We start from the raw sequence: 24,749 nt of genomic DNA, 5'->3' as shown, positions 1-24,749 counted from the left end.
ATATATTTATGACATGTTGAATACGCGCACACAATAATAAACAAAGATAAGCGACTGTTTATAGTTGTGTTCCTGCGTATCCAGGCAATATGTTTTGCCTCACTGGTTGCTTGGATTTTTTCTTCATGCTCTGTCGTCATTACCGGTGACTCCTTCTTTAGCGTAATAGGCTTCCTCTTAAGGTACTTGTATTTACTAGTAGAGAATGTTTCAATAAAAAAAGACACGTGCGCGTTTATTAGACAGAACAGTAACACTATCATTATTCCGAATTATTGTATTTCTTCATATATGTTCATGAATGTAATTTCTTTTTCTTACGCGAAACCTCAAGTAGTCTACCTTAAATCACACGCTGACATTGCAGCAATTGAAGGTTCTTCTCCGCCTACCGTAGTAGCGGCGTTGTTTTCCCCACCAATATTCGGGCAAACTCCGCCCCTTGCGTTAAATTCTTTCACCCGGCAGAGGCGGGGTTTATCTGAATACGGGTTGGATTAAAAGCTCGGTAGGTTGTGTAGTAATCGGTCTTCCCTCAACGCAGGACCTTATAAATAGACTCAAATAAGCGCAAAGCAGTCACGTCGGAACAGGACCGGAATACCGGTGTCTACTGCTACTTCTTTAAAAGGACTATAACGGCTCCTAAACAGCTCATAGGTGTCGGAAGCTGAATTATAAAATCCCGCACATATTTTTGGATATATAACTATAGAACTATATAGGCTATAAGATTGTGGATTAGTGCATACTACAACACAGATCCCACTCAATACATGCCGAAACCGGGGGACCTTCAGGAATCGCGGAGCTTTGAGGTTTTCGCCACTATAATCGGTAAGTTGAAATGTCAGTCTCACAGCTGGACGCGCATCTGGACCCTGGTGTTATATTTATGCGGCTGAAATCGATACTGTGGTGAAAAGCCTGGATTTCAAGAGGCTTTCAGGATGATCTCGATCTTTTCTCGGGATGATTTTGCTTGGAAGGTAAATAGAATGGGGTCCTGATCTGGTGATGTTAGTGCCACGCAGATCCTGATCTAGGGTTTTATTTTTAGTTTGGTACCTGCACTGGTACCAAACTGTACTTTTCCCCGTTGATGGGGTGATAGCACAAGGGTACAGCAAGGGTTCGAGACCTTGATTGTCTATCTTTTACCTAAGAAAATGAATGTGGTTTACTTTACTTAAGCTATACATGCCACATCAGGTGTCAATAATAATAATAATAATAATAATAATAATAATAATAATAATAGTAATAATAATAATAATCATCATCATCATCATCGACCTACACAAGCAACACTTCGTATCTCGTCAATCTACGTCCAGTCTACATCTGTGGCGTAAACACTCTCATTTAAATATGACGAAGATGTGTGTAGTTTTTCCTGTTCAGACTGTTTATCCGAGCTCACTGGATAGACGCTGTTCCACTGACATCGGTTTATATTTAGTAGTGTGTGTTTGAGAGAGAGAGAGAGAGAGAGAGAGAGAGAGAGAGAGAGAGAGAGAGAGAGAATATGGCTGAAGCCCAAACACTTTTATATCCGTGCACTGCATAGAATATCAAATAATGGCTTCTCTGCTGCATTTGTAGTGTACTACATGTTCAATAGAAAGGCTTTTGGGATTGAAAGCTGAATTATTTATGCCTGCGCTCACCACTGGTAGGCGATCGAGTATCTATTTTAGTTTCGTGGAAACTCAAACACTACGGGATTACTCCAGCAGAGACTGTACCAATACCTGTGTAGTAATATATGTGTTTATGTTTTCTAACATACAATATAGCTGTAGTAGCTGAACATCTCTTAAACGCTGGATTAATAGAGTTGGACTGTTTTTTTAATTATTATTATTATTTTATATTTTGCATATAATACAATTACAATATCTAAAAATAAAATGTTAGCCTTTCTAATTATCTGGCTCCCAGTGAAAGTAATATCACATTTTGAGATTGGATGTCTCTACAGCTATATATATATATATATACGTGTGTGAGAGAGAGAGATTATATAGTGACGTCAGTCATTGTGCGTCCCCTGCTTAAATTAAATCGCGCGCATACTGTTTGATAACATTAATGATTATTGCAATATTTGTATGATGATGATGATGATATCATTGTTGCTCAAACGATGGCTCTCGTCACAGGGTTAATCTATAGCGTATCTACAGCAGAGCGATATTAGCATGCTATGATTCCATCTAAAACACCTAAAACTGAAACTACTCACTTTAACCTGTTACAACCAATAAGCAGTAGGGTGGGCTACATTTATTTTGGCACGATACCCTATGGTAATGCCTATGAATAGCACCGAAACGAGGTTGTGCCGGGTCTCTTTTTGTTTTCGCAGCAGTTTAACTGTTATGAATGGCTTTAGAATCGCGGAGGGGGCGGAAACTCGTGCGTTGCTAAGGAGATTAAGCCTCGCCCACTTAGCCAGGATTCGTCTTCAATGAGTCAAAAAAAAGACGTTGGGCAGAGGAAGGGGCGGAGCGTGCCCGGCACGTGGGTGTAACCTTCTCTTCATGACTGGTTGAATTGGATGACGTCTTTCGTTAGGACCGCCTCCGTTAGGTCGGTGTAATCGTAGCACGGCGGCACAGCACAGAGGATCACAGCGCAGAAACGCTAGGCTCCGTTTGACGCAAGGAGCGATCTGCAGGCGTCGAGGGTAAATTTACGGGTTAACATTTCGTCTGCAGAAAACTGTTCGTGCTGTATTTACAAAACGACACAACAGCGGAATAAATAAGTGCGTCTCGCGTGTGAAGGGATTTGTCCGTGTGCTTGAGTAGCCTAACCGTTTAAATCCCCTCCGCGTACCCTCTTTAAAGCGCCGGATCGCCTCTCGCGGACCTCACGTAGGATTTAACCGTTTTCCGTCCGCGTCCCAACACCTTTCTGGGAATATATTGCCACTTGGTTTGTATCGGGACTAAACAAATAAAAAGGAAGAAAAGTCATCCTGTGGAAAAACTCAACGACACCGACTGACCGCTTTCTGTTCTGCACGCGTCGCAGGCTCTCGAATGGACCCGCAGCCGAGCGCGCCCCCGATGAACCTGCACATCCACTCCACCACGGGCACGCGCTTCGAGCTCTGCCTCCCCGCCGAGGAGACTGTGGAGGGGCTCAAGAGGAGGCTCTCTCAGAGGCTCAAGGTGCCCAAAGAGAGACTTGCGCTTCTTCACAAGGAGACGTGAGTATTGCTGATTTTGCCTAATAATAGTAGCAATAATAACCGTACTTAATCTAGTATGTGCAAGAGGTCAGTAGGTCAGCTGCGATTTTTGCATGCAGCTGCATTAGAGTCGTGTAGCTTGTCATGATTATGCCTCTCGTGCCGGGTCTGATATAGAATTTTCACATTATTATTATTTGTAATATGTGCTCTGCCTTCTTCTACACATAGTGTGTAGTCTTGATCTTCTGTGGCAAATATCGTGAATGTGTGTTTGCAGTCTCTTGGGTTAGTATTGGAGGAGCATCTCACAATGACCATATGCTGTGAATTTTTTTGCATTGATTGAAGTTATAGAATTGCTCCCTCATAAAAAACTTCTTTTAAAATGTTTATGCATTTCATTTTAGTAATTGTAAAGATTGTAAAGTACAAGCAAGACAATACAGGTGTCCTACAGAGGCTCACGATGTGGTTGAATATTCGTCCATAATGTTGGGGGGGGTGATGTTAATTTTCGGCGAGCTTCTCAGACTGCCTGACAATAACACAAAGGTGGTAGAATTGGGAGGGGAAAGAATGAGAGCCTCTTTGTCACTTGCAAATGACCCCTAACAGTTGCATTGTTTTCACCTTGAATTGGGCCAATTTAACAGCCTCTATGGGTAATCACCACCAAATTACATCATTCTTTAAAACCAAGGCCCTGCTTATTGGCTTTGCCATGGCTTAGGTGCCTCTGGGCAAAGTCCTGTGTCTCTTTTGTTCAGTAAGAGGCAACATTTAGTACATGTATGTATGGGGGCATTAGCAGTGCGGGGCTGCCCTTCTGCAAAGGTCAATGATAGAGACTGTTTTTGATAAATTAGGCATTGTGGTTTGAACCATAACTTTCAAACCTTGTTGTGTGTCTATATATAGCATCAAAGATGCTATTTTGCAGCCTTGAAGTATGGCAACAAATTACCTAGCAAGAACCTGAATATTTTTGAATGACTAACTTGCTGATAAACGTCCACTCATAGTTTGATATTGCAATCTGTCAAAGTGCATCAGATGTGTCATTGTCCAGTAATGACATAGACTAGAAAAGCAGAGGTTTGTTTTATTTACATGTTATTCTAGTAAAATGAGCAAGCTAATGTGAGTCTGTGTACTTTCCAGGCGCCTGAGTTCAGGGAAGCTTCAGGACTTGGGCATTACGGATGGGAGCAAGTTAACTCTTGTACCAACAGTTGAAGCAGGTCTAATGGTAAATGAATGCAGGGCATTTTCACAGCAATTTAATTTTGTTCAATTGAGTGCACTTACAGTGAATGACTCCTACTTGTGTTTCTTTCTTGAAGTCTCAAGCATCAAGACCTGAGCAGTCAGTAATGCAGGCTTTGGAGAGTCTGACTGAAACACAGGTAAGATTACTTATGTATCTTATATCTGGTTGTTGGTGATATGTTTGCAATCCTAAATGAGGAAAAAGCGGGTCTAAAGCGAAGGACGTTTTACTTTGCGACCTCCACATGCTTAGTATGCATATTTTAAGAAACACCCTTTAGTTTCCTGGCAACATGGCAGAGTTAAGACAAGCCCAGACAGGCTCTATGTAGCACCCACTTGAGAAAGACCTGGATCTCTTTAACAGCCATATGCTTCAAGAGTCAAGTTACTACATAAGAAATCAACATTTTTAGCCATTATTCTTTTCTTATTTCTATATACAATACTTTGCATTCATGCATTTTAGGGTTGTTTAGGGCTGTATTTTATAGACACCCTGTATGTCATAGTGTTGAGCAAATGATTGGCAGCTTGTTATCACATGCAGTGTTGCTGATAAATACAGTCTGTCTCCAGCAGGTTTTTAATATTTTCTCTGAAGATCCCAGCTTTGACAAAATGAAGAGCTGATGTCAGATGTTAGTGATGTTAGAGCAGCAAGCTTATCAGTGAAAGGAGGAATAAGGTGGTTACGTTGGGGTTTGACTAGGGAGTGCACCATTCTTTTCATGCTGCACGCCTTCTCATAGAAGCTACGGCTGTTTCTTGTGGCCATGAAACGCAGCTGTGCTCAAGCCCTTCCACACTTCCAGCTTCTTTAGTAAAAAGGCACAAGCCTCATGGTTATATATTCCCATGGTAAAGTTGCACAAAGGTCTTCATATTTGTCTGGCTTTTCTGAAAAAATATAGTGGTCGCACACATTGAATGTAAGAAGCTGGTGCAAATAGTATTTGACAAAAAAACACTAGAAAGCATTTGGTCACCTAATTTCAGTCCAAAGCAGCATTCAGTTTCACAAAGCAGTCCTGGGTCAAATCCACCCACCCAATATGTGGTTGGTCTCTGTGTGTGTGTGTGAAATCAGATCAGGTTATGTGCTTGGAAATGTGCTTACAGGGATACAGTAGACAAGGGTGCCTTACAGTGTCAGGATTCCAAGGCTTTCAGCCACAGAACACTAAGGCAGCTTCCTGAGAATGATCTATATTTGCATTCCATGTAATCAGATAGAGTGTGCTTTATGGAAAAGGAAGACTGCCAATTATTGGAATAGTCCTTTTCCCTTGTTACTCCAGCCCTGTAATTTGAGGTTGTGGTGGTTTTACATGTCTCATTCACATCTTGAGGTTTTCTCTCCCTTTAACCAGCGTTAAATAGAAGGAAAAGGGAATCTGGACAGAGACATGCAGCATGTCATTTTAATTGATTCAGTCTAGCACTTTTCATCCCTCCTTGTGCACGTTCTCTACTTAATTTAACCACACTGTCAGTTTACAGGTACCGAAAGATTAAAATGAGATCTGAAAGCAAGCATGTAAATGAGTTAATGTGGTTGACTTTGGATATCACTGACCCTCTGCTGAAATAATGACCAGCGACAGGCACATCCTGCCCATCTCCTTTATCCTCAGAGAAGGTTTTCTGTCATAACCCCCGATCAGTGCCATCAACACCCACTGGCCATCTTTCAAAGTGTCTCCAGAAGAAGCCAGAACATTCGCCATTGTGTCTGAATGCAGACAGATGACAATAGAAATAGTAGTATCTAACAATGTAGGGTGAGTCTCGCTCACTGTCACCATTCCCGTCATTCCCACCACAGCCCTCTCTCTCCCCTGGGCTGAGACAGGGTCAGGGTCGGGAGAGACGGATAAGCACGGGCTGAGAAATGGCTTTTCTAAACCAGTCACATGGTTCCTAGTGGAGTTCATATGAAATTACCACAGAGGACAGCGTTGACTCAAAACACTGCATGTTGGCTGGAGATAAAAATAGATAGGTGGACACAAAGACTCCTTGCAACACGGACTTCCTGGGTTGTACTGAGATAAAAATTACAGAAACATCATCAAAAAAATGTGAACATTTACATTGTGTAGTATACAGAATGACTTGATTATTTGGGTGTCACACCATGCTTTAATTCAAAGAATTTGACTGACATCATCATTCTTTTAAATTATTGGTAGATTACTGGAATTGAAAAAAAAGAATACGATATTTTGTTATGGCATTCAAAACGATCTTGTCATTTGGATGGAAATATTTGTGCTAGGAAATACAGCCGTGCCTCGCTATTATAGATATGTCAAATTAAAGTCTCTTATAGCAGTGTCTCTCGCCCATCTTGAGCCAATTTCATCTGACTCAGAAGGTGTTGAGCCTTCACAGTGCATATTTCTGATCAGAAGGCAGAACACGGGGGAGGGAGATAGAGGGAAAGAGAGGACACAGCAGGAGTACCACGCAAAGTCAAAGTGGATTGCTCCTTTGTAGCCCTTGAAAAACCTCAAAGCGATTTGATTGTTGGCTTCAGATGAGATATAGAAATGATGGGGGATGAGAGAAGCTTTAGCAGGCAGCCCATCAGGCATGCCGCTCTGGATTTTGTAATCATTCAGCTGATCAAATCCAGCTGTCACCCCCTGGTTCGACCCAATTGCAAACCATAACACCACCACCACCTCCTCCCCCAACCCCCCTCAGTGAGATCTTGAACAGGTCAGCATCCCCTCAGTCAGTCCTTTTGAAGGTGGCCTTTTTTCCAGGATTTTTAGAATGCATGCTATCGATTGCTTTACAGGCCCTTGTTATTTCATCCTAACCCACTGGGTCTGTTTGTGTATCAATAGAAGTCTGGAGCAATCAAAACCTGCATGTTGATGCTTGAGTTTAATAAACTGTTATTGTACATTTTATCCCTAGTTCTATGGCAGGATGCTATGAATTTGGATTTGACCCATTCCACCGTATATGGACCATAGAAATTGAGCCCTTGTTTCATATTTAAGCTCTAGTGTTTGCTGTGTGTGTACGCTGTGTGAGAAATTACCCTGATACAACGCCGCTAGCCTCTGAATTTGAAGAAGGGAGGAAAACTAAGGGTCCTAGTCTGGTTATCACTGAATATTTCATCAGCGCAGAACAGCATCTCGACTCTGCTGCCACCCTGCCCCCACCATCTCAACCCAGTGTCTCTCCCCCATCCAGGCCACTCTCATCTCTCCTTTTCTGTCCTTTGCTCCCCCTACACTGCATAGCAACGGCAGCCCACTGCAGCACAAAATGCCACTGAAATGTGATGAAAGCTAGAATAAAATATGGTAACTATGGGCACATTATTTAAACCACGTTTCACGCAAGTACTTCATTGATTTGAATTGAATAGATTTGAACTTCATTGCAACCAGGCTATAGTCCAACCTTATTCTGATTTTGATTTTTGATGATTTTTGGCCCTTTGGACAATGAGAGATTGGGGAGGGCAGGAAACAAGATTGGTGCTCGGTTTGAAGGTCAAACGACTTCAAAGATACTCGAGAGCATGGCATTATAGCCTGATCAGAAATCTGATCAGAAGCACAAAAGTTAATGGCCTTTAAAAAAAGAAGTGTGCTTGAACAGAAACGTCTATTTAAGTATATTACCCCTTTTCAGGTGTTCTAAACGACAGGCCAGCACACATTGCACCTACAAAAATGGAGCTGATTTTGTTTGCTCTGTGTTAGGTCATATGTTTTCATCATCTTTTTTTTTTTTTTTTTAAATGGAGAATAACTGAGGTCTGGTAGCTGACTAAGGTAATTTTGAGATGGCTATTGCACACTCTCCATAATAGCCTTCTAATATGTTTTGTTCCTTTTTCCATCCCTTGGTGTCTACCCTTCATGTGAAAAAAAACATCTGTGGTCTTTAGTGGTTTTAATTTCTGGGTACATGATAACAGTTAAAAAAATAAAGTAATGGCTCTACTGTGGACATTTGTTATTAATGTAAGAGAAGCATGTGGTAGGTGAGGTATTGACAGGCTTTTTGTGTTGTGCTAAATGTCTCTGCCATCTGCAGCTTGTCCTCACCTCTTAGGACCACTTTTGCTTGTTGCTGTATGTTCGTGCAGTCTCTTATTATGTGGGTAGCGTAGATGGCTGGCGTATGAGTCAGTGAGACTCTTTGGCTCATTGGGGACCAATCTGTAAGGTAATGTGGGGTCTGGCAGTCCTACTTGCTGATAAACAATCCCAAAACATGCAGCTCCTTGTGGGTTTTGCACCACTGCCTCCACGATGTCGCCACACGGTTGAAGTGGAGGCCCTATGCCTCTCGCCTTATAAGTGGTTACTCATACAACTATTGCAGGGGCTTCTTTAAAGTGCTTGAACTGTGTAGGTTGATGCAAATTACGATTACTGTTTGCCTGACAGCTGTCAATCAGTGCACGGGTCCTCCCTGCCCACCACCCAGGGTGACTCATTAATGACCTTTGCATGGAGTTTCCCACAGATCTCAAGCTTCAAAGGTATACACAATAATGTGCGAAAAAATTAGTCATTTCAAGTAATAAAGCTTCAGTAATTGTGTAGATATAATCATATACCGGAGTTCTACATTTTTAGGGACTGATGAATGACAAAGATGCAATGAAAGGTGTAAGACTTAGCTTTAAAAAAGGTCCAGAAAATGGGGTTATTCAGCTGTCAAGTGTGTATTGTTGATGGAAAAACAGTACCACAAAACAGGCGAGGGAGGAACATGATGGTGGGGCGACCCCAGTGAAAATGAAGGTTAACAGCAGGTCAGCCAAAAAAAGCCTGATGGAAAACTTTTTATGCAGTTTGTGCAAAGCTGTGTCTATACTTCCTCTGCAAGTACTATGTTCTTTTGGTGTGAACACTGTTTATGTATCCCGGTTGCTTATTTCTCTGTAACTTTCTTTTTGATATTGTGGCTGTTATGATCGTAGTTTTTTTTGCAGTGCAATCCAGGATTATTGAACCATCTGGCTATAATCTCTAAACAGCAGAGAATCTCAAGGTCCTTTTAATAAAGCTGTACATTGTTTTATAGCAAGATCTAAGGTCTTTCTTAAAACCATGCTTAAATGAATCCAAATAATTAAGAGAAAGAAATTCTAATTAACCAAACCCTTTTACTGAACTTGTAAGCAGCAGCTGGTACAGAGGCATTTTAAGTTATAAGATGGGACCACGGGGAAGTTAGAAGTATACTTATGGAGCCAAGTCCAGACAAGCCCAATGTATTCCTCTTCCTGATTTGTAGGGGTCAAAGCCCCCAGGCTTGGATCTGTTTTCCTTTCTGGGCACTCCTCAAATGGGCAAGGTTTCCACTTCCACTCTGAGCCCTCAAACAATTGTCCATTATGTGGCTGCTAGGCAAGTGGGTCTGCATCCTGTTTCTGTGGTGGATTTTTAAGGCCCAAGGCCAGCCAGAAGTTGGTCCTTTGTGGGTATATTGAATGGTAGAGTTCAGTAATGGGGGGAGTGTTTGTGTGTGTCAGTGTGCATGCACTGTAACATAATTGTAGTTTATTGCCTAAAACAATGTGTGCAATTTTGCTTTCATTGAGCCTTTTTGCCAAAATCACTTGACTTGTGTGTCTGTGCATGGGGACATTCCTAAATCCTCCCTTTTCTCCCCCTACTCGTTTCCTGCATATAGGTCAGCGACTTCCTGTCTGGCCGCTCTCCTCTGACTCTGGCCCTGCGCGTGGGTGATCACATGATGTTTGTCCAGCTGCAGTTGGCAGCACAGCACTCGGGCAACCAGCAGTCGCAACACCGGCATCTCGTCACACGTAGTAGTTCTGATGGCACAACTGGACATTCAGCAGGCGCTGCAGCCATCACTGGCACCCAGAACCGACTATCTCACAACCCCCACCAACACCAACACACTCACCCACACCATTCGCAAACACTTCCACCTAGCCCTGTGAGCCCTACACCATTTCCTTCTTCCCCATCTGGCCACTCTATGCCCCCTATGTATCCCACCTCAACATCCAGGCACTGCAGTACTGCACCTCGCTCCTCGCATCTCCCAGAAGGCATCTTCCGTTCACAGCAACCCTTGTTGGCTTGTCAAAGTGCCGCTAGCAGCTCTAGCTCTACTGGACCTTGTCCAGAGGTAAGTGTTAATCCCATCCAAATCCTAATATTGTTCATTAACTTAACCTATAAGCAGAACTTTTACTATTTTTCCATGTTCTCTGTAGGGAAACTGCACCACAAAGGCTACAGGCAACTGCACCGCACCGTCACGTTCCCGTAAACCAGGTGCTATTATCGAAAGCTTCGTCAACCATGCTCCTGGAGTCTTCTCTGGGACGTTTTCAGGTAGTCACACCAGTTACCGTACATGTCAACTGGTGTGTCTTTTTGTTTTTTTTTTCATTTAAGTGCTTAACCTTTTTCTTTCCTCCTCCTCCTCCTGTAGGCACTTTGCACCCAAACTGTCAGGACAGCAGTGGGCGGCCGCGGCGTGACATCAGCACCATTTTGCAGATCTTGAATGACCTCCTGAGCGCCACACGCCACTACCAGGGCATGCCTGCCTCTCTCACGCAGCTCCGCTACCAGACACAGTGCGGTGGTGTGGCATCTCCGGCGCCCTCACCACCACCTTCACCTCCAACCACAACCGAGATCGCCAGCATATCCTCTAAAGCTACCTCTGTGCCATCTGTGAGCCAGGCACCTCTCCACCCACTGGTGCAGTGCCAGAGCCAGGTTCGAATGTGCAAACCCCCTGGTGAGTAACAGCACCTTAACATGGTATATGTTCCTTTTTTTGTCACTTGGAATTTGCTGAAGAGAAATGGAGTGTGGCACTGTTTAATGAAACAGAGTGTGATACTGAAAGATAGTGTTGGTGGTGCTGTAGAAAATAGAGAAGAAGTAAGGGAGTAGAGTGAGGTGAAAAGACTGCGCTGTCTAGGGATTCCACTGCCTTTCTCAGCAGGCTTGTTCTGTCAGGCATCAGTGGTTGCGTTCTGGCAGTAGCAGCACGTCTGGCTTTGTCTCTGTGTGCCGATGGTGTCAGCTTTCCTCTAGGAGAAAATGAATGGGGGAGGGTGGGTGAGAGAGATAGTCAGCTAAGATAGATTTCACAGTCGTGTGGCAGGTAGAAAGAAGGGGCTGAGCATTTGGATGAAGAAATAGTCTACATTAATGATAGCCTGTGCAGAATGAATATCATTATCAGAGGAATACTGTGATTTTACAAAAAAAAAATCTTTTAGAGGGGGCTGTGAGTCCTCACTTCCGCTAAGATAATACATAGCTTATCTGTGTGTGCTCTGTGCACTCACCCCCTGCTTCCATCATCAGCCTCTCTTTGTTCCACTCCCACATTTCCAGTCAATGGGCCTTCCTACTGTTTCCACTCTGGCAGGCCAGCACTTGGGCTCCATCTGTAAAAACCATCCAGGCACTGTGAGCCAGGCCTCCTCAATGACGCCTTGTTTTTTCTTTTGGCCTTTAAATAGAGAGATTTATACAAGAAACATGAGCTCTGAGAGAATGCTCATTGTATTCAGTGGTCTGCAGGAGGGGGAAAATGTACCAAGAGCCCATTCATAAAAATCGTTTATATCCGGACAGCGAATGCCTACCAACTAATTGGTGCTTCCTGCATGCTTCAGGACAGTGCTGCCCTCTGTTTATTAACTTTTGTTTATCCTTGTCTAGTTATGAGAGGCAAAGAAAGCAGGTGATCTTTTAGCACCTCTTGACCGCCATGCTTTACAACCTTTAGAGTCTACATAGACATGTGCTTCTACTAGATTATAGGAATAGCCTGGGAGACACACACCTCGGTTTGTTCCATGACTTCTCGGTAAATCTGGCTCCTGGAAATGTCACATACTTGTGCTGTCTCCATGAGGGTTCCACTTCTTTAGTCTGTGTGTCAATAAAGAAAGCAACAGATATCCCCACCCACCCCCATCCCCTGAGCCTAGATTCGATCTTTGAGTATGCTTGCCGTGAAGGGGCCATCGATGGGGGTTAAACTAGATACTGAACCCCAGGAGGGGGAAGGTTACCCATGGAGAGGGCTTTTTCGATTGGGAGCAGAAGTCCTGAGCTCAGTGGGGTCTCTGTACTTCCTGCCCAGCACAGGCCTGCCCTTCTTTTTCACTTCTGTATCTAAATAGCTCAACAGATCAACTGGTCTGTCCCATTCAAGTGGCACAGAAATGGAGAAAGGAAAAGAAAGTAGGAAAAAATAAGAACTGAAGAAATAAACAGAGTAAAAGGACAAAGGAAAGAGGTAGTGAAAGCTTGAAGATTAACACAAGAATTTAGCCCCTATATTCCTTGGCTGCTAAGTTCAACAGAGGGATTAAAAGGGGGATCGAATTGAGTCTGAAAAAGGGTAGAGAGTGCAGGGGGTTGGGGGAGGAATGCTTTCTTCTCCCCTCCCTATCTGTCAGCTCAGGTTAGTTTAGTTTGTGTTCTGGAAGGCTGGGTGGAGTTGCGCTTCAGAGAGTGAGAGAGTGCAAAAGAGAGGGAAAATAGGGCGGGGACCACTCAAATTCCTCAAGTCACTCCTTTAATCCACCCAAAAGCAAATGCTGCCGGCTCCTGTGTACATTCCAGAGCACGTGAAATGTCACAATCTCGCCTCTCTTTGTCCTCAGCCTTCCCTTGTTTAAACAGAGCTGTGGCTTGTCTCTCCCAGAGACTTGCTTGCCACTTTTGCAGATCTCTTTCTGCTCGATCGAGTGCCCCGGGCCTCTTTCTCGGTCACTATGGAGCTCTGACCTACCCGCCACTCAATAATTCATTCCCTAGTGCAGTTCTGCCAATGGTAAGTGTATAAGAAGCCCCCCAGGCTGCCTGTTTGCTGCTGTGAGGCTGTAACTGAACTCGACTGTTGGGCAGGGTTGTATAGAACCGCTGTCTAATGCCCTTTATTGCTCCCGATATGCAAATAACAGTTATTTTAGATGCTGGCTCCCTGTGGGGTCGTTGATGGCATCACATCCAAGAGGGGACGAAGATGGAGGGGCTGCCTGCTCCCCTGGTTAAGGCTCCAGATGGTCGAGTACAATGGCCATCCTCTACAGTGTAGCCAGTCTGAGCTTGTGTTCACCCTGAAGCAGAGCTGGCTAGTCTCCCAGTGCTCTAGAAACATGCTGCAGCTGGAACATGGAACAGCAGCACCCTCTGATTTCAGAGCACAGCTGGGTATAGCCGTTAACAGGACATGGGGATGTGCATAGTCTATAGGATTTTTTATTTGTTGGCAAAAAAAAAAAGCTGTCCATTCCCATTTGCTTACCCCTGATGTGCTCCTGAATGGCTCAGAGAGATCAAAAGTATGAGTCGCGGACATAATTGGGCCTCTTCTTTCGTTGGGATTTCTCTGTTCCCTGATCACACTAGCCAATCTGTGAGCTCATGTAAATGGTAGAGGGCACTTTAGTGCATTCAACTGTTCTTTAATGTTGTGTGAGTAGCAGTTAAAAAATGTTTAGTAGTTGGCTTCACATCATACAAGAGTGAAGGATTAGCTAGTGGGAATTGACAGTACAACAGTGGATTAAAATAGAGGTATATAATAGTTACGTATTATTAAAAAAAAATAATGCATTATCATGATATGCCATCATATCATCTAGGACTTGGGGAAACGCTCAGTATGTTGCACAAGCACTACTGAGGAATCTCCTCTTGATGAAAACTGTAGCATTCAGCTTCAAGGATAAAGGTTTTTGTAAGAGTAAAAAAAACAAAACGAAAGAATGAAACCCATTAATTACGATTACTGGGCCTGTTCAGCTATTGCAGTATGGTCTACTTCACTATGAAAGGTTCACCACTACCCCTTAAGTCTTCCATAACTGACCAAATGCCCACAACTAAGCCAGTTGCTCCACTGATCTCTCTCTCTCTCTGTGTTTCTCACTTTCTCCTTCTCCACCCTCCCCCTGCCTTCTCTTTCCATTTTCATTCTGTTCTCCTCCCTTACATCTGCATGAGGGCCTGGGCTAAATCCTCCTCCCTCGATACAGCGATCAATACATTCTCATGCATCAACCTCTTTTCCCAGATACACAAAGCAGAAGTCTGTTCTTTTAAAATGCTGTTCTTCTGCTTTTAAGAAAAGCAATGCTGCCACACTGCTTAGAAAAAGCTGGAAAATATTACAGCTAAAAGCCACAGAATTTCTATGTCCCTCAGATACCCCTGTTGCGGCACTGTTCTGGGGGAGGGGTGTGTGTGGAAGTGGGGGTTGGGAATGGAGAAGAAGGCCAGGTGTATATGTCATGTTTGGTCTGAACAGCTGCACAACATGAAGCCTGTGCTGTTTTGTCCTCTCGTCCTCCCCCTCTTCTGCAGGATTTGGGCCGCAAACCCTTGGGTGCCATGAGCGCATTGCATGTGATTGAGGACACTGCAGCATGCATTTCACACGGAAACAACACAGCTTCAGCTTAGGGGCTTATGGGAGGGGGCTAGCATGGGGAGGGTGAGCACGGAGGAGATGGAATTCTGTTTACTCAGCCCCTTGTCTCCCTCATCAGTGTCCTCCTCTGTTCATTCGTGATTGCTAAAGGCAAAAGAAATCTCCATTCCTTTTCTGCCCCCAAGTCCCAAGTGCACGTGTACATGCAGTATGCCGGGTCTCCGTAAAGGAAGGAGCTTTAAAAGCATGAACCACTGAAGGAAAGAGGGCATTTTCACTGCACTCTCCTGCCTTTGTTCTCAGTGTATCCCTGCTTTTACTCCCAGCCCCCACCCCTGACGCCTGGCCTTTCTCCCTGAGGCTCTCGCTTCATCTCTCCCTCTCTGCACTCATGTCAGGAAGCACTGCAGGATGGCTCCCAGCCACAGCCTAATAATAACCCCCACTGCCATAAACAGAGACTAGAGACCCCCATCAGGCCACTGCTTTCAGCATGCAAGCATGCCGAGGGCATGTTAGCAAGCGAACAAGCATGCAGGTTAAGTCCATCTTCTTTTCACATTTCCCTAAGCGAGCAGCCATATGTTTGTGCCAGGTTCTTGCCTTTCAGGAGGGCATCAGTGCCTCCATTGGCCATATGTGTGGAAACGATGCTGAATCTCATAAAAGAGAAACAAAAAAAAAAAAGCTTGGCATGATCTCCTCATATCCTTAAAGTCTATTGTAGACGCAGCACATTACGTGTGAAATGCTGTGCTCCATGCTCCTAATGAGCTTCTACATTGTGTTTTTTTCCCCCATTTAACTGGAGCACATGCAAAAGTACATGAGCTTTTTTCCATCTCTGGTACCCTCTGCTCATCATGAAGAACTTTGAAGCTGAGGGTTGCTGCCCTACATTTGTATATTCAGCAGCTTTTGGCTGCTTGAGAGGACACGTGAAAGTCAGTTCTACTCCTAGTGCTGGAGAGGAAGTACTAGCTGTTGGATCACACACACACACACACACACACACATACATACATACATACATACACACATATATATGTATGTATGTATGTGTGTGTGTGTGTGTGTGTGTGTGTATATATAATATAATATATATATATATATATATATATATATATATATATATATATATATATATATATATATATATATATATATATATATATATATAAGCTCATATTGTGTACATGCTTTTGTACACAAAGCAGATTTTGGTTAAAAAAAAACCCAACCTGATATGAAAAATTCTATCTCTGTATCTTGAATGAATATCAAATTAAAGTAACATCAGACAAAGCAAGTGATTTTGAGTAATATTCCCACCACACAAAGACAAAGTACAGAAAACTCTCCTTTCATTTTTATAATGGCTAGGGAAACAGATGGATTTGGGCCGCAACGCTTCCCCATTCCACAGAGGTATAATGCCAGAATGTGGGCCTCCCTATAGTCCCCCTGTTTTTCTTAAAGCAGATGGGGGGTGTCTCTTTACTCAGGGGGAGTTGGGCGAGTGATCACTCGTTCAATGAGCTTAGGCTAGGAAAAGGAAGGGGGGACTGGTCTACTTCGCTTACAATTTCCATTCGCTTGCATTTTCTATTGAAAGCCAATAGCCGTGTCCTCGCCTGGAGATGGATTGCCGCACTAGAGCTAAGGTTTAATCAATAGGTCTTTTTAATTTGCCATCGATCCATGTTAAAAGCTACTGCTGCTGCTGGTGTGTGTGTATGTGTGGAGTACCCAATGAAAGATGGTCTGTGCTTTGGGTTATTGACATTCAAGCCTGTTATTTCATTATTTAATTCTGGAAGAGATCCTAATGGAGCTAGCTAATAGATTGTGGTTGCTTTTTCCCTTCCATCCTTCTGAATATATTTATAAATGAAATTAAAGCCGAGCAGGATAGTGCGGTCTGACGCTTGTAGCAGCAAAAACCGGAGGGTTTTCTTTACTAACAGGCACACCAACAAGAAAAAAATGCGTTTAGAGAAGCTCCAGTGATGGGAACTGATAAGCAATAGAATATATTTGCATGTGAATGGAACACTGGTGACACTTGAGTGTTTGCATCTAGCTGAAGTGTTGTGTTTTTCCTGGTGACTTTGACTGTATCTGCTGCTCAGTTTTGTCCTTGGAAACGTCAAGGTCACATTCTTCTGGACGTTGAGCGATAATGGCATCAGAAAAGACAAAAAAGCCATGCACTCAAACACTTTGTACTGATATCAGATACTGCAAGCTAATGCAGGCGTGTGCCTGCTAAAGTCTCAGACAGATTATTGTTTGTCTTTTTAAGAACATTAGCCTAATCACTCAAGCTGAGGTCTGCTCATATTGAGCTAGTGATATACACATTCACTGAGCTGAAGCTTCACTTCTTAAATTGTGAACAGTCACAAGACGTGTTTCACTCCATACCTCACAGTTCTAACAAAAATTGCAGTGTAATGCTACATGTAGTGGGCCCTGGTTTTAATTTCCTCTCTGTTCCCTTTGCAGGTGACCGACTGAGGCAGACGGAGAACCGAGCAACACGCTGTAAGGTGGAGCGGCTGCAGCTGCTTATGCAGCAGAAGCGGCTAAGGCGGAAGGCGCGGAGGGACTCTCGCGCTCCCTACCAGTGGCTCCCCAACCGCAAGGCCGGACGCAGCAACAGCAACAGCAGCATGTCCAGCGAAGGCTCGATTGACCTGGACTTTGACGACTCGGTATGGAAACCTGACGTCAAGGCCGACATGAAGTCCGAGTTCATCATGGCCTGAAACAACTATGTCTTAACTGAGAAGCTGCGATGGAGTTAGCTTTTATGTACAGGAACAGGAATTATGTGAGACTGTAAGGCTGGTGTTGACTGAGAAAAACCCAAAAGCATCGTATGCTTCCCTTTAAACAGACTTGTTTCACAAAGGAAGTTAAACTGACCTTTACCATATATCCCTGTCAGCCTATGATTACAAAAATGGACTGAAAAACCTGTCACAAGAAGTAAAAGCAAGAAAGGAGCATAGCAGACTTCAATGGTGTAGGGTATTTTCGTTTTCTGTCTCCTTTCCCCAGGAGAACACAGGGATGGAAATCCATCCAGGGCAAATGCAGCTATCACGAATCCAGAAAACCCATGTTTTTTTTTGTTGTTGTTTTTTTCCTTTTTGTTTTCTCTTCCCACAGGGGCATTTATAATTTACGAGCCATGAAGCAGATCTTGAATGGGGATGATTTGTTTTTTGTTTATGCTTTTATTATTATTAATTAATCAATTTACTATTTTGAAACAAATATGTAGCATTACCCACATAGCATTCAGGTTTCTAATCTTACGGATGAGGAGGTTTTATTTCAGATATCTTTTGATTTTCAAAACATGGTCAATACAAGAAATGGTACAGTGCATGTTGAGCCTCACAAAGCTTTTTAAATGCAGCTTGGTGTAATGACTGGTTTAAAGAGCAAAACATCAATTGTAAAGACAGTCAGATTTCATCTTTAACTGAGTTCCGTTCAAATTCATGGCTATTTACCTAAGCATCCAGAGTTTCTTTTCCATTGCTTAGCGCATTTACCATAGAAGTGTCCAGAAAAATCTCTTTATGTCTCTCTAAACTCGTGAGAAAATTACTGATTAACATATCCTCAAAGCATTTGAGCCCATCCTTCCACATGAGAAGTCTCCTGTCTTGTCTATGTGATGGTAGTCTCTTGAGAAAACCTTTTGCAAATTGCTCTTAAGTGATGGCCTACTTAAATTACCCTTGTTTAAGCCCCTCATTCTGTCTTGTTAGATGGAGAAAGAGGAGAACAATAGGCCTACAGCCGCCATCTTCCCCTGCTCAATAGTGCCTCACGGGTAGATGCACTAACATTCAATTAGGCCTTCCACAGACCCATAGGTCTGCTGCTACACGGGACTTTACTTTGCATGCAATTGTGTGAATTAGGCAATTTTTTTTTTTGTAAAAAAAAATTATATATAACGCAGGAACACCGGTGCTTAAAAGAAAAAAAATGCATGAATGAATTTGTATTTAAAAAAGGAAGTTGCTTGGGATTTGCTAATTAGAAATGACGTTACATATCAGTGGCGAACCAAACCCCAGGGCAGGACTCTTTTGGTTGTTTCACATTGTTCATGGATCATTCCCGGACTGTGATGAGCTTGGAGCAAATGAACATTTTTAGCAACCCAGCAAAAACGAGCCCCTAAAAAGGAGCCACAATGATGTTGGACCAGCGTCTACCCCTACTGACTCGAGACTATAGTCAAAAATGAAAAGAAAAAAAAACAGTGAAAAGAAGACCACGATTGCACTCACTGAGTTTGCAATGAGATTACCTGCCTGAATTGAACCTAGTCTTTTTTTTTTTTCTTCCTTTTTTTTTTTTTTCAAGTGGCCTTAACTTTCACAGACATACACTTAGGGACTGGGGGACTAGATGGGGATGTTTTTTTTTGCTGTTGTTGCTGTCTTTTTTTTTTGTGTGTGTGTGTATGTGCATTTTTGTCAAAACATGATTTCCTCCAGTTATTTGGGCAACTCTCATTTCTTGAAGGTGGAGGCTCTAATATGTCAAGGCTTCTGTGCCTTAAAAATTGCCCTTTGGTAAAGGAGGGGGGGGGAGCAGGTCCATCAGCAATGGTATCATGAGCTCTGGTAGAATTATTGGTATTATTATTATTATTTTTTTATTATTCGTTCAGCACTACCTGGAAGTAATGGCAATGGCTTCACATTTCACTAGTGTGCTCCATACTTTGTTGTAAAAATCAAGTCCTTTAAGCCCTAATCTGTCCTACCACCAAGAAGCTAAAAAGCAACAAATTTACAAATTAAATGTAAAGAAAATTTTGTAAAAGAAAGAAAGAGAAAAAAAAAACCCTCTCAAAAATAATATTAATAATAAGGAAGGTTCAGCTGTAGTGCTGCAGCAACAAAGTGCCCTGTCTCCTAATGGATGTGTCCTTTAAGGACAAGTTACTACATGCACTTCCTTCCTCCTCACACGTCGAAGGACGAACGTCCCATCCAAAAGCATTTTAATTTCCATATCTTTATGAAATATACTCTGTGTGTGCCTCACTTATATGTGAAATGACAAAAAAAAGAAAAAAGAAAAAAAATTGAGATGAGCTTGAGAGTGGGCTGTTGAAGGGGACAGGACTGGGGAGGGGGGCATTTCTAAACCAGTTTGTTGAAGTTCACATCATTTGAGTTGCCTGTTCTTTCTTGTAGCCAACAATTAAAGATAATAACAAGAGTCAAAAATACAATGTTCTAGCTATAGACCGGTGTAGCACATGTGTGACTGTATTAATTTATAAAAACCAAAATGGTAACTGTGAATTATGTATTTCTTTGTGCATTTTTTTTTTAAAGTGGGAGAAGGCGAAACAGGGCACGTGCCCTGATTTTGTTTTTGTGGAATATAATGGAAATAATCAAGTTTAAAAAAAAAAAACAACAACAACAAAAGAAAGTATCTAAATATATTTTTTTCTTAAGCAATACATTTCAGTGTGACTTGTGATAGGACATTTTCTTTTTTAGGTAATAAATTTAAAGAAAGCACCTTTATGGTCTGTGTTGTTAATTGTCTCAGTTATATAATGTTTATAATATAATGCAATTATATATAGCCATTAAAAAAATATGAGGGAAGAGTAAGTGCAAAGAGTAAGTAAAAAAACAACAAGCATTAGGTATTTTTTGTTCATTTAAGTATTTGCTGAAGAGGTGCTCTTTACTCTGTAGTAGAGGAAAGACTCCATGTTGTCGTACTGCATATACAGAATAGATGTTTTTAGAATCCAGATGCTCAGAGAATGAAGAGGCCTGATTTAAAAGCACCATGTAGAAGAGATATATATGAGCTTGGATCATTTAAAAACAAAACAAAACAGGAGGGGAAAATGAATCATGACAAAAAGAGCCAACATTTTTAAATCCTCATGTTGCAGTAATTGCAAAGAAAGAAAGGTAATTAGGGGATGAGTTTAGAGTTTTGGGTTTTTTTTTTTTTTGTTGAAGTCTTCTCCACCATTCACACAGTGCAATCATGTGAAATCATGATTACGAAGCACAGATAACTCCCGACAAATGGAAACTTTCTATTTCAAGCCGTACTACATTAGTATCATACTATCTAGTTTTTTACTGACACTTTCTGGTAGACCTAATTACCATAATACCCTCACCATGTACTTTATATGGAACATATACTGCTACTAAGTAGGCCTCTGCTTTGCTCCCAGAATAGCTTCTATTCTTTGTTCAGTGAATTCCACACAGCGTTAGCAACATTGTTTTGGAGATTCTGGTCCATGTTGACATGATTGCATCATATTATTACTGCAGATTTTTCAGGTACACATTCACGCTGTGAATCTCCCAGTCTATACCATCCCAATGGTGCTCTGTGGGATTCCGGTCTGGTTTCTGAAAGGAAGCACAAGAAGTTAACACGCTGGCATGTTCATGGAAATATATCATGCTGCAAACAACCTTTATATAAATTTAGATAAATCCCATGAAGAGATACACATGGTCAGGAACAATTTTCACATCGGTTGTGGCATTCAAATGATGCTTGATTGAAATTTACACCATGACACTACCAGCAGCCAAATGTTGACACAGGGCAGGTGTGGTCCATGGATTCATGCTGCCGATGCCAAATTCTGACCTTCCCATCTACGTGTTTCAACAGAAATTGAGATTCATCAGAACAGATGATGTTTTTCCGATCTTCAACTGTCCAGTTTCAGTGAGCATGTGCATACTGTAGCTTCAGTTTCCTGCTCTTGACTGACAGGAGTGGAACTCAGTGTGGTCTTATGCTGTTGTAGTTCATCTGCCTCAAGGTTCAATATGTTGCATAAGGTTTAATTTTGAGATTCTTTTCTCCTCATCACCATATCATTCAGAATTTTTTCCGACTGTGTATATTCTGTATAAACTACTATTGAATATTTAATAGAATCTATTCTATATTAAATGCTCTCTCATTAACCACAATTGTCCAACAATATAGTAGATGCTAAGAAATTATTCTTAGCTACTTTTTTTTTTTAACTATAAAAGTAATGCTTTTGTAATTGCACTTGCAAAATATCTTTCTCTGTTCTTGGAACTTTTTAGTCACATACAGGCTATTAACACTAGCCTATTAACACCGTTAATAGCCCACCTTTAGCATTTGTGGGCAAAACCAGGCTTCTGAGTACATGCTGTGAAAGTATTGCACTATACACCCAACCCTACAATTGACACACGCAAGATCTGCTTAACAGGCAGGGTGAAAGGGCTATGCTTGTCAAGTTTCCAGTCATACTACGATTTCAGTTCATCGAGTTTCCCAGAACAGACGGCCTGGTTCTGCAGCTTTGCATCTGCCTCCACATTCGGCTGCTGAGAAAAAAAAAAGTTGCTGAAATCGAAACTAAGCGTTGAGGAACAGAGACGTGCCTGTGGCTGAGGCCCTCTACTAGCAACAGCAACAGCAATGGCTAAACGGTTTGTAAGGTTCATCCTTTTCCACGATGCTTGCGGTACAGAGGCACAGCTGAAAGAGATCATGTGACTGATTTGTAAACAGATGGAAGGAAAGAAGGCAGTGTAAAAAAAATTGTGAAAGTTAGATCTTGCTTTGGATGCTTGTTTGTAAGTGGAGTAGAGTTTTTTGTCAAATCACTTTTGATGGCAAAGCATGAAGCAGTTATGGAGTAAAACACAACAGGCCATGCTGTTATAAGAAAATAATCACTCATGAGATGGTGTGATGCAGCCCAACACAAAGCAGAGTTACAATTAACACCTATATTCATTTTATTATAACTTTTTCCTTTTGCACCGCATCCATTCGATGACACTTACATTTTATTTATTAATGATCAACACCTCATATCCATTTATAGTTAAATTTAATGTAGTAGAACATTCCTGAATTTTTTTCCCCAGCTTCATTTCTTCAGTTAATAAGACATGTATCTTTTAAAGTGCGAAATCATCTGTCTTGATGACTTTCCAGTAGAGGAAAACTTACATACTGGACACTCCGGTCAAAAATTCTATATAAATGTCTCCTTAGTAAAAACTTTATTATATCAACAAATGTATTTCTACATTTTTAGCCTCTGCCACACTGTATGGGACGATAATATTTGACAATAATCAAGAACTACTGTCAGAGCCACAAAATTACAGAAAAATACACCTTCTGACCAATCACAATCCATAATTTAATAGTGCTGTGGAATGAATCACATGTAACAAACAAAAACACAAAACAAAGGACCCTCAATGTGGACATACAGAATAGCTCTGTTTTGTGAAGTGGAATCCTTCCTTGTCAGTTCCCTGTGCAGTTGAAAGGGAAGAACAGTAATCTGTTTGAAATATCACACGATCCTTATTTGTGCAGCTGCTTGAGCTGAATGAACCTTTAATGCCATTTAGTTTTTTTTCTCTTTGGTGGTCCCAGACTGCACAGGATAGCACGGGATCTCCCTCATGCTGTTCCAGCTGTCTAACCATATCAGTACAGGACAACGAATAAGCAAAAATAAGAAAGTAAATAAGAAATGCAACCTTTTCTATTTACATACAAGGCAGATGCCTTTATCCAGAGCGACTGATACTGGTTTACTAGGTCAAAGACTAAGAATACCATCAGTTGAAAGACTCTGTTGGGGGGTGACATAGTAAGAAAAGCACACAGGCAACACTTTATGAATTCTCTTGAAGTGTTTAAATTGAAGTGCTAATTTGGGTACTTCAGGTAGAAGTAGGGCTGTTTCAACATCTAGAGGTGTTCAAAGTTCCTTCCACCACCTTGGTCTAAGAACAGAGAAGGGTCTTGAGAGGGGGCATGTTGTGGTGTGGGATGTGATAAGCACTTTGAGGGAAGTGGGTGCTGGTCTGGCTTTAGTTTTGTAGGCAAGCATCAGTTTAAATCTGATGTGGGCAGCTACTGGAAGCCAGTGGAGGGAGTGCAGTAATGGGGTGGTGTGGGAGAATAAGATGAAAACAAGTTATGGGGCTGAATTTTAGATCAGTTGGTCAGAGGTTGAAATGTGCTCAGAGAGCAGAGTCCAGTACTACAGTAGTCTAGTCCAGTAAAATGACAAGGGACAGAACAAGCATCCAAGTGGTGTGTGTGAATAAAAATGTACAAATTTTTATGATGTTGTACAGGATAGTGTGTCTGGCTAGCAGTGTGGGAGGAAAAGGACAGTTGACTGTCTGTGGTTAACCCAAGGTTGCATGCAGAGCCTGAAGGTAAGCTCAGAGAGTTGTTCAGAGAGATCAAATGAACTACTAACTAATTGTGATATGAAAACCCATGAGAGCATATGACATCACCAAGAGATTAATGAAAAAACAGAAAAGGACCACCAGTACTAAGCCTTATGTGACACAGCAGAGAGTCTGTGTGGAGCAGGTGTGGATCCTCTCTACGTAACCTGATATTAACGACCTTCCAGTTAGGACTGTGATGCTATGCTGCAAATTCTAAGACTCGTAAGTGAGTCTTGTGTTTGACTGTGTCAAATGCTGCTGGTCATAGAAGACGGGGACTAAAGACAGTTTCGCAGATATAGCAGCATGCAGCTTCTCAGTGACAGCCAAAAGGGCAGTCTCTGTAAAATGTGCTGCTTTGAAGCCAGACTGGTTAGGCTCTTGGAGGTTGTACTGTGAGAGATAAAGAGACAGTTGACTGTAGAGGTCGAGATTGAGGAGTGTAGAAAGAAAAGAGAAAAGTGATACTAATCTGTAGTTGCTGATGCCTGAGGGATCTGGAGTGGGTTTCTTTAGAATGACCCTTGCTCTCCAGA

General features: G+C 42.1%; 1 protein-coding gene across 1 annotated transcript; it reads left to right on the top strand.

The window, feature by feature from the left end:
* Positions 1 to 566: 566 nt before the first annotated feature.
* midn (midnolin) lies at positions 567 to 20,490 on the top strand. The gene is made up of 8 exons (XM_058400258.1): positions 567 to 837; positions 3,043 to 3,220; positions 4,367 to 4,454; positions 4,549 to 4,611; positions 10,157 to 10,624; positions 10,713 to 10,833; positions 10,934 to 11,248; positions 17,420 to 20,490. Exons 1-8 carry the CDS (start codon positions 777 to 779, stop codon positions 17,680 to 17,682), a joined length of 1,557 nt encoding a protein of 518 aa, XP_058256241.1. The 5' UTR covers positions 567 to 776; the 3' UTR covers positions 17,683 to 20,490.
* Positions 20,491 to 24,749: the final 4,259 nt, after the last annotated feature.

The sequence above is a fragment of the Hemibagrus wyckioides genome, linkage group LG10 (genome assembly GCF_019097595.1).
Source record: "Hemibagrus wyckioides isolate EC202008001 linkage group LG10, SWU_Hwy_1.0, whole genome shotgun sequence".
NCBI classification, from domain to species: Eukaryota; Metazoa; Chordata; class Actinopteri; order Siluriformes; family Bagridae; genus Hemibagrus; species Hemibagrus wyckioides.
Note: the sequence above shows the minus strand (reverse complement) of the source record. Positions and strands in the feature narration are given on the sequence as shown.